The sequence below is a fragment of the Panthera onca genome, chromosome F2 (assembly GCF_046562875.1).
Source record: "Panthera onca isolate mPanOnc1 chromosome F2, mPanOnc1 haplotype 2, whole genome shotgun sequence".
Lineage (NCBI taxonomy): Eukaryota > Metazoa > Chordata > Mammalia > Carnivora > Felidae > Panthera > Panthera onca.
In genome coordinates this window covers 11938749-11955092 of record NC_138356.1, presented here as the reverse complement: position 1 = coordinate 11955092, position 16344 = coordinate 11938749, and the positions used below count along the sequence as shown (strand labels likewise).

Below are 16344 nucleotides of genomic sequence, written 5' to 3'. Positions count from 1 at the left end.
CAGCTTGCATGTCCTGGGCTGTTGGCTGGTGGAACATGAGGCGACATCATTATAACGTGTTTAAATAATGATTTTGATATTATTACAAGAGAGGTACTTCAAATGTCTCCTGTCCTCCAGGGATCTAAGGGATGTGTTCTAAAAGGCTATGTTTTTTTTCTTCATGATCAATCTCAGAAGTCTTAAGCTATACTCCAAACAAACCAAGTTTCCTTTAATAACGTTTTATAGATTCTTATTATATCCCCTATCATTTTATAAGAACTTTAAGTTTACTAACTACTCAGCAAACCCTTCTTTTTTGCTTGTCCTTAAATCTTCAAAATCCTTTCAGCCTTTAATAGTTGCTTCTTATTTTTCTTTTTCCAAGGATTAATTTTAAGGGTTACCAATTTAGCTTCGCCATCCGTTTACAGACTTTGATCACATCACCTTTAGGCCTTCATATTTTTAATATACCAGATCCCTTGTTGATTCATTCATCCCTCTGGTCTCACAAGGAACTATGCCCAGTGCCAACCAGACACACAAAGAACGTAGAGATTAAAACGTAGTCTTTACCCTCAAAAAGTTTGCCGTAGAGTTGAAGAAGCAAACAGCCACACAGATAATTATGTTCATTGTGAGCAGCGAGGTGTGCTGGAAATGCGTAGGAGAGAAACCCATCCCTGACTGGGAACTTTTAAAATTAATTCTTAGAAAAAGAAGTAAGTGGACAATTCCTGAAAGGTATTAGGAGTAAGTCTAGTAAAGGAGAGAAAAGGAGTTAGAAATTGGAGTCTAATGTCAGGAATAGAAGTTTGGACTACTGATTATGGGTTTGGATTTTAACACCAAGATCGTAGCTGCGGTAACCGGTCAATGTCAACATTTCAATGACTTGTCACAGAAGAAATTTATTTCTTACTCAGAATCCAGCAAGTGGGTTTCTTCTTCCTGGCGAAGGCTCCTCTCTGTGCAGTTGTCTAAGGGACCAGATGGAAAGACACCGCCTCCCTCGCAGAGTTGCTCTAGGTGTGGGCATGTAGCCAGCAGAAAGGAGAAGAGTGTGAAGAATCTCCAGGAGGATTTTTTAAGGGCCAGTCCTAGAAACGGTGAACACTCACGCTTGCCTTCTCTTGGCTGGAACTCAGCCACATGGCCACATCTGACTGCGGGGGAGGCTGGGAAGTGCATTCAGGCTTCACGCCCAGGAAGAGGAAGAAGTGGATTTGATGCAGAGCTGTGCTCAAGTTGAGGAGGAGACAAGACACCGGCTGATTAGAGAACCTCAGGGCAGCTGGAGGCGATGGTACCATGCAGGGCACTAGGAAGGACTTGAGGACAGTCAGGAGGGAATGATGTCCTGGGATCCAGGATGGGAGAGAACACTGCCAGCGTGTAGAGGAGAGAATTTAATAGTGACAGATGCCTCAGAGAATCTCCGTACGATGAGTGCTGCCCACCGGAGTGGCAGTTAACTCTACCTTACAGAAATGAGCCCAGATGCCAGTAGGTAGTCGTGGGGATCCACCCCGATTCCGTGTGATTATCAGTACTGGGTGCCTAAGCACTGTCGCCTTTCAAGTCTTGCCCTTTATGACGTTACAGTTCCTTTGAGACCCTCTTTTTTCCATGTGAGACCTTGACAGGAAATCTCACTGGTATCAGAGAAGGTTTCTGCCTGCTTGGCCTATGTTTTGTGTCCTCAAGTAGGAAGAGTTTGGTTTCTTTTGACAGTTGGAAACAGAGAGCAAGATCTTCAGAGGCCGATTGAGGGAGGGATCATTGGCATAAGAGAAGAAGCCAGTGGACACAAACAAATGAGATACCAAGAGAAGAGTATGGGCGAAGAAGAGTCGAGAAGATGGTAGAAACATTCTCTTGGGACTTTTTCCTGAGGGCATCCTGTCTTTTAGAAGAGAACTCTTCTAAGCTGGCAGGGTCCCGTGGGACGTACTACTCTCCTTTTGCTGTCTGGTTACCCCCAAGTCTGGTCCCCTCACCGACGTCACATTTCCAAAGCAGGGAAGAAGGTCTGGGATCAGGAAGTGGGCATGTGAAGGCCGTGTTTGTGGTTGGCCAGCCCGTCCGGGTCAGACTGTGAGAGATTACAACCTCAGCGGTCCTGATATTATGATTGTTCTGGGAATGACGTATATCAGAGATCAGACATCCCTCTGCATTTACTCTTCCTGTAACTTGCTTCTAGGACCGTGATACACGTTTCCTTGTTGTTGCTGCCAGTAGCATAAAATCTTAGATGACCAAGTTTCAAAGCATTGAGGCTTGATATACAGTATATTTTGTGATGCTGGGGATGCATTCATTGGCTTTTACATGTCCCTGACCCTATTAATGCAAGAAGTTAACTGATAGTATTTTGCCATAGTCGTGTCCTGTCTTCCTTTACCCTTGTCAAAGACGGATGTTAGCATGGGGAAGATCTCCTTTGAGAATAATATGGGTAATTTATTCATTAACTCATGCATTCATGGATCGATTGGGTGATCTGGCATTTTCTATATTCCAGGTACCATAGTAGGCACTGAAGTGGAGGACCAGTAAGACATGGTTCTGACCTCAAGGAGTTCACCCTCTAGGGGGAAGGCGAATATGTTCACACTGAAAGAACCGTAATTTGGTGTGAACAGTGCCTTGGTGTGACGTGAATATGGTTTTGTGGTAGCACAGAGGACAGACATCAGATAAGATTTAGCCATCTAGTACTCCTTCCCCGGCCAGGTGATGCGGTGTGGCACGATTGTTACTGGGCATTGCCAAGCGGGGAAGAAGTGTCGGCACAGGGCACGGAGGACTTTGGAGACGCACGCTGTTAGTATAAAGGGCCAGCGGCACGAGGTGAAGTTGGAGAGGAGATGAAGGGCCTGACCTTCATCAAAGAGCCTTGATATTGTGCCGTGGAGGCTTCCTGAAGGCAACGAATCTCTGGGATGTTGTGAGGAAGAAAGAGACGAGGCCAGGTTTGAATTTGAAAAACCTCTCTGTAGGTACAGGATGGAGATGGAAACCTCAGGTAAGACCGTGACAGTGAGATGAAAGGAGAGGAATGGCTTTAGAAATAATAAAGTAGTAGAATTGGTGACCGATGACGCTGGAGGGTTTTCAGGGAGTTCGAACCCACATACCACTCCCTGGATTTTGGCTTGAGTGACCGGTGAGTGTGATGTTGCTCTCCACCATGATCGGGAACAAAAGTGGAAGAGCTGGCTTTATGGAGAGTATTAGGAGCTTGTGGCTGTAAATGCGGAGAGTTCGAGATGCCTTTGTGACATCCAAGAAAGGGGCGTATTACATAGGTGATGGTTGACGCCCTACGCGTAGAAGAGGAGATCCTTCAGGGAGAGAAAGGGAATGATGCTGGGAGTGGCAGCTGATGAGGGCATGCGTTGCAAGAGTTGTCCCCGTGCAGTGACTCAAGAAGGGAGGGGACAGTCAAGAGGTTGATGTGGCGTAATGTCTGGAAGCCACGGTGGGGCGTGGGCGTGAGTTTTGAGGAGGAAGGAGTGGCGAGATGAGAAGTATCCGATGCTGCACACACATTAAATGAACGGCTGAAAAGTGTTAGTTGTATTTAGCCACGAGGAGAGGTCTCAGCAAAGTATTAGTTGTATTTAGCCACGAGGAGAGGTCTCAGACGTGAATATGACGTGGAAGAATCTGAGTCTGCGGTCCTATTTGTTCAGCATCGCTTTGTTTAGGGTACTTTTCTAACGATAGATCAAACCTTACAGTGAAAAATAAAACTTTAACACCACAGTACATTTCTATTTATTGGAAGTTAGGATTAACCTTGGTGAGCCAGAAAAGAGAACATTCTCCATCCCTCTCAGAACTCCATTAAGGATTCCCTTGCTAGCATGTTAACGCACGGGGATGTGAATGTTGAACTACATTGTGAATGTCAACCGATGTTCTGTAAATCTGAGCAATAGTGTTTTACTCCCCTGTTGACTAGCGTGCGATGCTAAGATTCAGAGACAGAGCACTGGGCCTTTGTGTCTGGCTGGCTTCAAAGGGGACCTTGCTTTCTGTTGTCCCTCTGAGTAGGGTCAGTGACATACTCTAACCCTAACCCACCTGTTCCTCGATTGTTGGGAAAAGCCGTATCTTCCTCTCTGGGAGCCAAAACCAAAGGCATGTGTATTGGAAGGAATGATCCCAACTCCTCTTGAAAACAGATGACTTCCCAGGTAGCTGTAGCTTTTTAAGAAAAGATTTAGGTACTATTTGCACAAAGCTCCATGCTAGCATCTGTTCAGAGGGCAGCAGTGTTAAAATGCACACATACACATATTAGAATGCATTTTAATGTGGTTTATATATACAACGGAATACTACTTGGCAATGAGAAGGAATGAAATCTGGCCATTTGCAGCAACATGGATGAAACTGGAGGGTATTATGCTAAGTGAAATGAGTCAGGCAGAGAAAGACAGATGCCATATGTTTTCACTCATATGTGGATCTTGAGAAACTTAACAGGAGACCGTGGGGGAGGGGAAGGGGAAAAACAAAGTTACAGAGAGGGAGGGAGGCAAACTGTAAGAGACTCTTGGATACTGAGAACAGACAGAGGGTTGACGGGGGGGGGGGGGGGGGTGGGGGTGGGGGCGAGGGGAAAGTGGGTGATGGGCAGGGTGGAGGGCACCTGTTGGGATGAGTACTGGGTGTTCTATGGAAACCAATTTGACAAAAATTATATTTAAAATGCACACATACACATATTAGAATGCATTTTAGAGTGATTTTGGAAAAAATCATAATTTTGGGAAGATATAAATTAGTCTGTCGGTTGACTTGAATGTTTCACTGTTGCTGCTCTTAGAATTTCAGAGAAAGCAGAGCAAAAATGGAAAAGGTCTAGAGAGGGCAATAAAAATGAGAGGAACTAGCGGGAGAGATGTAGTTCTAAAATTTAGACCAAGAAAATTGAGACCTCTCGTATCATTATTGCCCTTAAAGAGGAACAGAGAAAAGGGGAGGGATTGTATATAAAATAACAAAAGGAACAGCAAATAGTAGATAGAGTCTTTGCATAGCTGACTATATTGAGAAATATAAAACTGTATTGAGGAAGAAATGTTTACTTTTAGATGCCAAGGTTAACATGTAAATTAAGCTGCTGGGTATTATTACAGAAATAATGGGTATCTTGAAATAAACCATCTGCCATAGGACAATAATGTCTGCACTAGCCACATTAAAGAAAAAGCTCTAAATCATCCTACCTTTTAATGAAATGCACAGCAGCTGGATTTAAGGAGGAGTCATCTTCTGTTTGCCGATGGAGAGTTGACAGTTAAGCCTATCCTGGAGCATTTTCGCCCTTCTAAGTACTCAGAATTCTAGAGTATGGATCTGGGAGCCTCTGCTTGGTTGAATTTGTTCATATTATTCTTGGTTAGCATAGCATATGCTAGGGGGAAAAAGCATGCTATTGGATGGATTTGAATGAGTGTAATTTTCTTTTATTTTGCTATGATCCATAACTGTTAAATTACTTTTCAATAAACAGTGGTCTAAGCATTAGGATGCTACAGGAAAATTTTTTTCCAGCTGAATTATTATGTTTGGAGATGAGATTCCAAGAATGGAATAAAAAATAACCAGATTTCATCAAGTCTGTCAACAGAATTTTCAGACACATCCTGATTTCCAGAGACAATAAAATGTGAACAACACTCAGGGTTGATAAAATGTGGTTATTTTGATATAATGGCATGTGTACAAGTATGTGCACGCACACACACGCAGATGACTGATAAAGTTTTACTCTCCTTTGCCTTTTTTCTCTCTTCTGTTTCCTCTTACTCATCTGTTCCTATTTGTTAATTTATCTGCTTTCTCCAGTTAGATGTGCCTGTCTTTGTTTTTATCTCTTTCAACGTTACGTGATCCCAGTGAAGCACAGGAATATAAATGTGCTTATTGTTCTTCACTATGTGGATATTTGTCTTGTTAGAACTTGGAAAACCACTTTTAATTTTCTTTCCTTCTCCATTTTCCTTCCTCTTCATCCTTCCCCATTCCATGTTTCTTAGAGGTTGGAAAGCGGGACTCTTGCTAGCCCCAGCAGCCCGGGTCAGGTCATGATGTGTGCTTAGCCAGTGGGACCTGGGAGCCCACCTGGTCCTGGGTGGCCAAGGGGGTGTTACTATATCCAGGGCTCAGCGGCAGGAGCAGGGCCCCTGTTTCCGTGTGCTTGCTCCACATGGGTTTTGAGGTGCCGTTAACCCTAAAAACCAAGTTGCTGTGGGACCATGGCCTGGTCATGTTTGAAAATCATTTCAGGGGCACCGGAGTGGCTCAGCCAGTTAAACATCTGACTCTTGACTTTGGCTCAGGTTATGATTTCACGGTTGTGAGATAGAGCCCCATGTAGTCGTGGAGGCTACTTAAGATCCTCTTTCTCCCTCCTTCTGCCCCTCCCCTGCTCATGTGCTTGCATGTGTGCGCTCTCTCTCTCTCTCTCCCAAAAATTTTTTTTTCCAAATCATTTGGAATATTTGTTGTAAATTTTCTTCTGTATCCATGATTCTCAAACTTGTGGGCTGGTTAGAACACAGATTGCTGGGGGGCTCCTGGGTGGCTCAGTCAGTTGAGCGTTGGACTTCAGCTCAGGTCATGATCTTGCGATTCATGAGTTTGAGCCCCACACTGGGCTTGTTGCTGTCAGCACAGAGCCCACTTCAAATCCTTTGCCCCCCTCTCTCAGTCCCTCCCTCCCCCCCTCAAATGAGTAAACAAACAAACAAACAAACAAAAGAACACAGATTGCTGGGCCCCACAGAGTTTCTGATTCAGTATGACTGGGGTAGGAACTTCTTCCAGGAAGCACACTTTGAGAACCCCTATTTCTTGTCTACTTGTATTTACCTCCGTGTATAACTTAGAACAGCACTCTAACACGGGAATGCGGAGTTTCGAAGGTAAGTATTGAGTATCCAGTGGAAACACAGTATGAGCCGCATATGTAAGATTAAAACTTCTGGTAGTCACAATAAAAAAAAAATCTCAATAGATGAAATTAATTCAGATAGTATAGTGGTGGTCCTGAACTCTAGACTATAGTTCTTTTTTTTTTTTAAAGTCACCAGCCATTTATTCATCCAACTAATATTTTTTGAAGATTCATTACAAAAGAAAGAGTGAGAACAGAATAATGAACAACACAATACTTCCTTTTGGAGGTTTCTTACCTAGAACAGAGTCAAGGAGGTAAACAGTTATAACTCCTTGCATAACATGATCGGCTTGGCATTTTCTTAATTAATTAATTATCTTCCAAGAGTTTATTTATATTCAAGTTAGTTACCATATAGCATATAGGGTAGTATTGGTTTCAGGAGTAGAATTTAGTGATTGGTCGCTTCCATATAACACCCAGTGCTCATCCCAACAAGTGCCCTCCTCAATGCCCATCACCCATTTAGCCCATCTGTCACCCTCCAGCAGCCCTCAGTTTCTTCTTTATACGTAACAGTCTCTTATGGTTTGCCTCCCTCTCTGTTTTTATCTTATTTTATTTTCTTCCCTTTCCCTGTGTTCATCTCTTTTGTTTCTTAAAATTCCACATATGAGTGAAATCATATGATATTCGTCTTCCTCTGACTTACTTATTTTGCTTAGCATAATACACTCTAGTTCCATCCATGTTGTTGCAGGTGGCAAAATTTCATTCCTTTTGATGGCTGAGTAATATTCCATTGCATATATATATATATCACATCTTTATCCATTCATCTATTTATTAGTTGATGGACATTTGGGCTCTTTCCATGATTTGGCTATTGTCGATAGTGCTACTGTAAACATTGGAACATTGGGGTGCGTGTGCCCCTTCGAATCAGCATTTTTGTATCCTTTGGATAAATACCTAGTAGTGCAATTGCTGGGTCATTGGGTAGTTCTGTTCTTAACTTTTTGAGGAACCTCCATACTGTTTTCTGTAGGGTTCCCCTTTCTCTGCATTGTCGCCAACATCTGTTGTTTCCGGAGTTGTTATTTTTAGCCATCTGACAGGTGGTATCTCACTGTGGTTTTGATTTGTATTTCCCTGATAATGAGTGATGTTGGGCATTTTTTCATGTGTCTGTTAGCCATTGGTATATCTTCTTCAGAGCAATGTCTGTACATGTCTGGACTGTAATTTTGATGATGTTTGTGTATGCGTAGCTCATCAGTAACCGTCTTCAAGCAAAGATGGGAAGACAGTGACAGAGACCAGGACTGAGGATTGGAATAAGGGAAAGTTGACATCATTGTTACTGGGGAGAGGATATTCTCTTCTCTAAGCTCTTAGGAAAATTAGATCAGATTAAGGAGTCAAAGACAGATGAGTTGGTTTATGGATGAGAAGTTAGTAAAAAAGAGGGAGCAATGGCTTTAGAAAAAAGTGAGATAGTGGGTTGAAGAAAATGAAATAAACGAAAACAAGTCTGAGTACATGAAAGCTGGAGAATCCTATAAATGACATATAACGTATAATCCCAGGATATAGACGTGTATATGGAGTATTTAAGTACAGCCTGCTTTTGACTTGCTTTTGATGGCTGCCATAAGGAGTTACATTACTCGAATTCGTTTATTGCCATTACCTGATGATAAAATAATATGAGAACATTGACTTTTATGTGTTATTTTTCTCTTTTAACATGATAACAGAGATGTAAGTCAAAAGAAGTCTGGTAGAGGATATTTATAGAAACTTGGGAACTTTTAAAAACAATTAGTGCCAAACCTGAAGCCATGTAAATTAGCACTTTAAATGCACTCCTAAAGAATGCAGTTTTAAAGCTGAACTTTGAGTGAATAATCTGGTTCATGAGTCACTGAAGGTTGGAGTAAACGCTTTAGGCTAAGTAGAGTTCAGAGACCAGTCACTGTTCAACTCTGCTACCTTCAGGAGATGAGGATTTCTCCCTGAAGCTTGGGTCTCTGTTGTCCCTCTCTCTCTCTCTCTGTCTCTGTCTCTGTCTCTCTTAAATTGGTTAAAAACAACCATGTTTAAGTAGAGTAGTATTAAAAATCAACGAAATCATCCCTACTGATACATGTGGCAGTGAAAGTCTCTGTACTGCCCTGACATTTGAATTTCATTGCAGACTTTTATCCTGAAAATATTATTCTGCTCATTTCTCAGTGTCTGTCTTTTCAGTGGGAGATAACCCGGTATGGTCTTGAAACCATTTGAAGTGACTAAAGGTTTTGGGGGGGCGATTACTTCAGAAAAATTGGCATTTCAGAAGGACATGTTTTTCCCTCCATCTCTGTTGACGTTTGAAGTCTTCAAAGTGTTGCCTATGATCAGAGAAACACGTTTCTTGTGAAATAGTTCTCTCCAAGAATGCAGTGATTTGAGGCTGGCTCGCTGTGGATTCAGCTCATCTGTTCGAGAAGAAGCTGTTTTCACTGAATTTGCTTCAGGCTGAGGTCTGGGGCTTGAAAGATTTATTGTCAGCTCCGAATATGTAAATATAAAATTAACCTAGTTTTAACATAAGCCTCAAGGTCAATCCGAAAAGAAGCATTTCCTAAAATATATGTACGCAGTACGGTTTCTAGTCTCTGTCGCTCCTCAGTGACCCGGTGCATGGTATGAAGATTCTAGACGCGGCCCTTACGTGGGGTTGACACATCAAAGTGAATGCAAGAAGGGAGCCCTTTCTGTTTTCTCAGTCAGTTGGCTTCTGACCTCCAGTCTGCTTTTTACCTATCAAGTTGTAGCTAAATATTTATCTCAGGATGCTAAAGGTTTGACTTCACAAGAAGTTGTGCTAGTAGCTGCCGAGCACGTCTGCGTGCTAGACGTGTGCTGAGTGATTGTCGTGAATTATCTCACTCCTTGGACCGTCCTCGCAAGTACTGCCATCGTCATCGCTTATACACACGTGGAAACTGAAGCCTAAAGAGGTGACCTGATCGGGTCATTGGGGTCTTAGGGGTCAGAGCCGGGGGTGAACGGGGTTTTGGATGCAGAACCCAACTGCCTTCACCTCCATAGTCGCCTTCTTGAAGAAGCTCGACTGGGTTCCTTTCTGCTCCGTGACAAACTCGAAGTCAAAGCACACTCCACGGATGATGACAGGGGATTCGCACGCAGCCTTGCTTCTAGAAGTTTTCCAGATGCAGTAAGCAATAGGTGCCGCCCGTATTCTCAGCCTGAGATCCCAAGGAAGTCTAGTGAAAAACCACTGTGTAGACTAAACAGCCACTTGCTCATCTCACTGGCACTGCTGTGCAAGTACAGCACACAGGTGTTGTAAAAAAGCAGACAACAGGACAATAGCAGGTGGGTCAGCCTTCTCCCATTTAGGGAAATCATTTGGAATGCTGAGAAAATAAGCCCTTAGATTTCTAACTTGGGTTCGAATCTAACAAGCTACTTACTCTTCCCTGTGCTCCATTTCCCGACGTGTATAGGAGTGGTGGGAATATTAGAATCCTGTGAGACTTAACTCTTTTGGAGTCCAGGAACCTCTTCTTAGGAAAGGCACATGTAAACATTTGCATGTCATCCAGGGGTTTCATGGGCCCTCCAAAATCTCTTGGGGTTTCTAGACTTTTATTAGAACCCCTGAATCAGTTGATCTCCTGCATTTCATTGTAGCTCACAAATGGCAGAATCCCGTGGCTCTGCTGTATGAAGAACATTTGTAGACAAAGCCCTGTTTTCCTGGTGAACTTTTGGTGAATCGATGCTCTTTAAAGCACATTTGTTCCACATCCGGGAATATGGAGATACAGGTTATACTGAGTTGATTAGAATTTCTTTTTAAAAACTTTTTTTTTAAGTTTTATGTATTTATTTTGAGAGAGAGAGAGAGAATGAGACAATGAGAATGAGTAGGGAAGAGGCAGAGAGAGGGAGAGAGAATCCTAAGCAGCTTCCACACTGTCAGTGCAGAGCCTGCTGCGGGGCTCAAACTCACAAACTGTGAGATCATGAACTGAGCTGAAATCGGGAGTCAGATGCTTACCCAGCAGAGCCACCCAAGCGCCCCTGAGTGATGAGAATCCTGAAGAGGTGGCAGTGAAGCCAGGAGAAGAGCAGGCTGACTGGGACTTGTCAGACCTGGCTAACGTGGAAACTTTCTTAATTGTTCAGTTTCTCCTTTTGTGGAAGGGGCAAAGAACGTGTCCTGTGACTGTGCGACATTTAAGCAGAAGAACATCAGGTGATGAGTCCTGTAGCTAAATCGACGAATGCGAATGAGCCTGGTGAATGTTCATCACGTTTGCTTCTGGCTTCACTAGTGTTTGGTGGGTCCCGGCAGCGAGTGGGTTCTTGGGAGATGGGGACCTGGCAAGTTGGATACACTGATCCTTGAGACACTGGGGATCTCTTCCTTCCTGTGGAATGAGAATCCATGGGATCTGGGGAAGCCACCTGAGAAAGGGAGATGCACTTGAAAATCGATATTGCTAAGGGGGGGAAGTTGGGCTTACGGTTTTGGACAGCCGGAGGTATTCACTGGGCCTGTGTGCTCCAGAAGGCTGGAAGAGCGGCAGAGGGAGTCTTGTGATAAAGGAAACCTCCATCTGATAAATCCAGCATCTAATCAGGATCTATCTAATCAGGATACAGCAGGACCAGAATCCATTAATGAAAGCTGTACTTGGGAAGCATTTAAGAGCACTCATTCATTTGTTCGCCTTGTCTTATCATGCAAGCTCTTGGGGAGGTGTGTATCATTCTCGCATGAATGAGTCCAGCAGGTTTCTGTGTCTGTTGGGGTTGTCTGGAGACTTCGGTGTCTCCTCTTCTCCGGCCTTCGTTGCTTGGGTGCCACTTGTGTCTGATGCCTTCCTCAGGTCTGGAAGACTTAAGACGGTTTTGCTCTTCCTGAAGATCAACTTTAATTTTATTTTTTAAAACTCTTACAATGTATGCATCTTTGAAGTCATTTATGAAATGTCTAGCAGATAATCAGCTTGTGTTGCTCTGTTTTTATTTTCAGATCGAAGAATTTCGAAGGCTGAGGACACACGTCAAGGGAGCTGAACTTGTGGAAGGCTGTGACGGGATTTTGGGAGACAATTTTAGACCCACTCAGCCACTTAGCGACAGAGTCATTAGAGCTGCATTTCAGTAGCCAACGAGAACAGGAACGAGACTGCCTTCATCTGGGTATGTGCAGATTAAGGAAAAGAGGGCACACAGTTACGTGAAGCTGCCATGCCAGAGTTATTCTCATGGTGCTGCTGATAATTTAGCAGTGTGAGTGCACTTCATTTTGATGAAACGGATGACACGTTCGCAAGCGCTGTTAATTACAAATCAGGTGGCTTTAAAAATTTCACGCAGCGTTGAGACACAATCTGCTGTCCTTCTATTTTCCCACCAGAGCAGCCTTTAATTCTCGTTTTGCTTCAATATTGACCTTGATGGGATAAGGAGCCTCGAGGCAGAGAGGCAGCCCCTCTTTACTCCAGGTAGAGGTTAAGTCCTTTTTAAGCGCTCGCCATGCCTTAGCCTTGAAACGGCAGCAGTCGCCTCCTGATGACTGAGGAACACAAAAGAGGCCACTGGAGGCGTGTGTGAGCCTCAGAGTTGACCCTTGTCTAATGCAGATTCGATCTTATTTGTCGGGGTAGGCGAGGGCAGATCTGGCACGCATTGAAACCCTTGACCTGTGCAAGTGCTTTCATTTGATAGATCAAGAAACACTTGTCAGTTACGTGAATATGGTACGTTTCTTTATTGTCTAAAACATAATCTATGCATTTTAACATACCGAATTCAATATGTGTATACCTAATCCCCATAGAGCTGACAGGATAAAACGTCACAGACACGGGAAAGCTCAAATATACATAAATGGCTGTATATATGCTGGATTATTTCTTTACCTTGTGAATTGCCTAAGAGTGCATACAGAGGTCAGTTCCCTGAGCTGGCCAACCACTGCTTCCCACAAGAGGAAAGCATCTGTCGGAATTAACGTAGGCAAACGGGTCAGAGCTTGGACTTTGTTCAATGGACCGTGGAGAGTGTGAGCTCACATACTGTGTGGCTGGAACGGTGTGTGGGAGTCCCAGGTCAGTAGAAATCTCTAGCCTCGAGAAGCTCACGGTCTCACCAGCTAGACAGTGGACGTTGGAATTTTAAAAGGTGATCATTTTGTCCACGTGTTTCCCCATCCGTTTTTCTTGCCTCTCTCTGTATACCACATATTCCTAGTGTTCTGTCCAGACTGTCTTTTTTCTTATGTGAATGTGCTTTGCTCATACATTCTTTCCCACCCCTGCAGGCCCAACTCAAATACTGTTCTCAGCACAAATTCTCTGCTTCTCCCTTAAATTGTGCCTCTCAGTTCACATTCTTTCTTCCAGTTAGCTATGTGTGTATTTCTTAGTTTTTGTCTGTTAGATTCAAGGTTTTTAAGAGTTGAAGCATCTCCATTGTACCTTGAATCCATCATGACATATAATACTTTGTGTCTTGAATATCTATAGGCAAATTAGAAATTCTTTCTTTATTTTCTAAAAATGTTTATTTTGAGAGAGAGAGAGTGCACGCGCTCGTGAGTAGGGTAGGGGCAGAGAAAGAGGGAGAGAGAGAATCTCAAGCAGGCCCCGTGCTGTTAGCACAGAGCCCGATACGGGGCTTGAACTCACGACCTGAACTGTGAGATCATGACCTGGGCCAAAATCAAGAATAGGATGTTTAATCAACAGGGCCACCCAGGTACCCCTGGAAATTCTTTAGAACTACGCATAGCGTGTATCGGCCAGCCACATTCCAGTCATTCACTGACTCTCCATTGCTTAGCCAGTACAGTTCGTCCCCTTCTGATTTTGGAGATGGTGAGGGCCAACCAGGCAAAGTTGCTTTCGTAGGAACGAGTGGGGACTTAGAGTAATCCATATACGGAAACAAGGGAGAAAAACCCAAGAGTGCTTTAAGCTAAGTCTTACAATGGAGGAACTAAAGAATTAAAATACATTTGCTCAAAAATCATTATCGAGCACCTACTGTGTGAGGGTTCTGGGTATCCAAAGGTCAGAAGAACCTGTCTCTGTTCTCATGAAACTTAGAATCTCATGTGGGGAGCCTGACAGAGGAAAAACAAATACTTCAAAAACATACAGTTACAGCTTATAATGAATCCACGAATGAGAAGAAGAAGAAAATGCAGCGAAGGAGATTTCAGATAGAGGGAATATCTCTTGCAAAGGCCCTGAGGGGCTGCTCCCTGTGGAGGAGGTGAGAATTTGATGTGTTGAGGTACAAAGGGAGACCCTGTACATCTGGTGTGTAGGAATCAAAGGGGCAGAGCTCTTATCTCGGAGGCCCCGAACCCTCTGGCTGCCGCATGAAGGCATCTTTATTTTGCTGTTGATGTGCTGAGAACCCATGAAGACTTTTACTCAGGGGAGTAGCTGGACCTCATGTGTGTTTTCAATAGATCACAGTAGCTGGGGAATGAACAGATCAGATCATAGTGGGGTAAGGGGGAGGGGGAGGGAGATATTTTAGAAGTCTGCCGGGTAGCCGAGGTGAAAGACACAGAGTCTTGGCTACTAGAATAGGAGCAGTGGAGATGCGGAAAAGTTAAAGTGTGTTAAATAAACATTGCAAGTGAGACTTAGTTGATCAATTGGATGATGGTGGAAGGAGATGGAAATAGCCAAAGATAGCTTCTGGGAATTGGGGGCTTTAGAAACTTGTGTGGATGAAGTGCCATCGAATGATGGCAGGAAAGCCAGAGCAGACTCTGGGCTGGAAAGACAGTGGAGTTGGAGCTCGTTGAGTGAGAGATGGTCTGTCAGTCACAGTAGTGGACCCCTCATGCCGGTACTAGAGTTTCGAGAGTGGAGATCAGAAAGGAGGTCTGAACTGAGTATGGTCGTCACTGGCATGGAGATTACGTATATGTATATGTATGTGTATGTGTATAATATTCTGATGCTACATGGGATCATCTCATTAAATGCTCCTAAAATTTAACAGGTGGCCTTATAAATAGGTTCCTGAAGCACAGAGAAATTAGATCACTGGCTAAAATAATGCAGTCCTGAGTGGCAGAGCTGGAAATTGGACCTGGGCAGCCTGACCGGCAGAGCCCTTCTTCTTACCCCTTGCACGGCAGAGGTCAGAGAGCATCCCCACACTGGCGGTGGGGGGTGGCGTGCTGAGGGAGGGATGTGTGTTGCGCAGGCAGGCCCGAGTTGAGTGGGAAGGGAGGAGGGGGAGGTGTCTTGTGATTCTTGTTGAGCTGGGCTGGGAGTAGAGCGGAACCCCCCCCCCCCGCCCCCCCCCCCCCCCGCAGCAGTAGGGGAAGGGATTGAGGGACACTTCCTTCTTAAACACACACACACACACACACACACACACACACACACACACACACAATACTAGCAGCTGTCTGTATGTTGGGGTGATGAGCCAGGAGATGGGAGGCGATGAAAATGGCATGTCTCAGAGGGGCTGATCCTAGCTGTGAGGTCCCTGAGGAGTTGAAAGGGGAAGAAATCTGGGGTGCCTGGCTGGCTCAGTTGGAAGAGCACGCGACTCTTGATCTGGGGGCCTTGAGCGCAAGCGCCACGTTGGGTGCAGAGACTACTGAAAACGGAGAGGGATGAAATCCTAGGCAAATGTGGATACTGCTTTGTTACGAGAGTGGACACTCTCTGGGCTCTAATAGGAAGGGAGAAGGAGGTGGCGGGTTGTAGCTTTCGAGTTTCCCTGACTTGCCTTTGTTATTTAAGGAAGAATGGGGCTGCAGCCAGGAGGCGTGAGAGCAGGAGGGAAGGTGGGAGATTGGAGCAGAGAGAAGGGAGGGACGGTGGGTTCACAGGAGCAACACAGTAGGAGGGGTGGGCAGGAGGTGCAGTGAGGCTGGGTGAATGTGAATTTATTGATTTCTCCAGTCTAGGTTTTAGTGTACTCTGTGAATATCAGTACCTATAAATGAAATCAGATTATTACCTTGAATTTTTGATCCATATCTAGTCCTAGGCCAGGGTTGCCTTTCTGTAAAGATCTAAATAACCGTCGCTCTTTTCTGTCTCCCCCACACATGGCACGCAGACCACAATGTTGTTGACGAGATGATGTGTGTTTCAGATACTTCGTATTCCTTATATGATAGGAAGGTAAAGAATAAGTTTTCAAGGCTTTAAATCAATTATGACCTAGGCATTTTAAAAGGAGGGTGGGTTTGTGTCCTCATCTTTGTGGCCAAGATTACTTAAAGGGTGTCACTTTCCCCCAGATTCCTTAGACTGGTGTAGAAATTCTTTCAAAGGCAACTCCAGTTCTGACTTCATCCTTCTATGAATATATTTTTGACCCTTTTATCTTGAAATGTGTAATACAAATCTAGTCATAGTTCT

At 44.1% G+C, this 16344-nt stretch overlaps 1 protein-coding gene across 1 annotated transcript in view; it reads left to right on the top strand.

Moving 5' to 3' along the window:
• CA8 (carbonic anhydrase 8 (inactive)) overlaps positions 1 to 16344 on the top strand; it is an 89275-nt gene that overhangs the window by 55682 nt on the left and 17249 nt on the right. Inside the window, exon 8 of the mRNA XM_060610592.3 lies at positions 11964 to 12133. Coding sequence (XP_060466575.1) covers positions 11964 to 12098 — 135 coding nt within the window. The 3' untranslated portion in view covers positions 12099 to 12133. The remainder of the gene's footprint in view (positions 1 to 11963; positions 12134 to 16344) is intronic.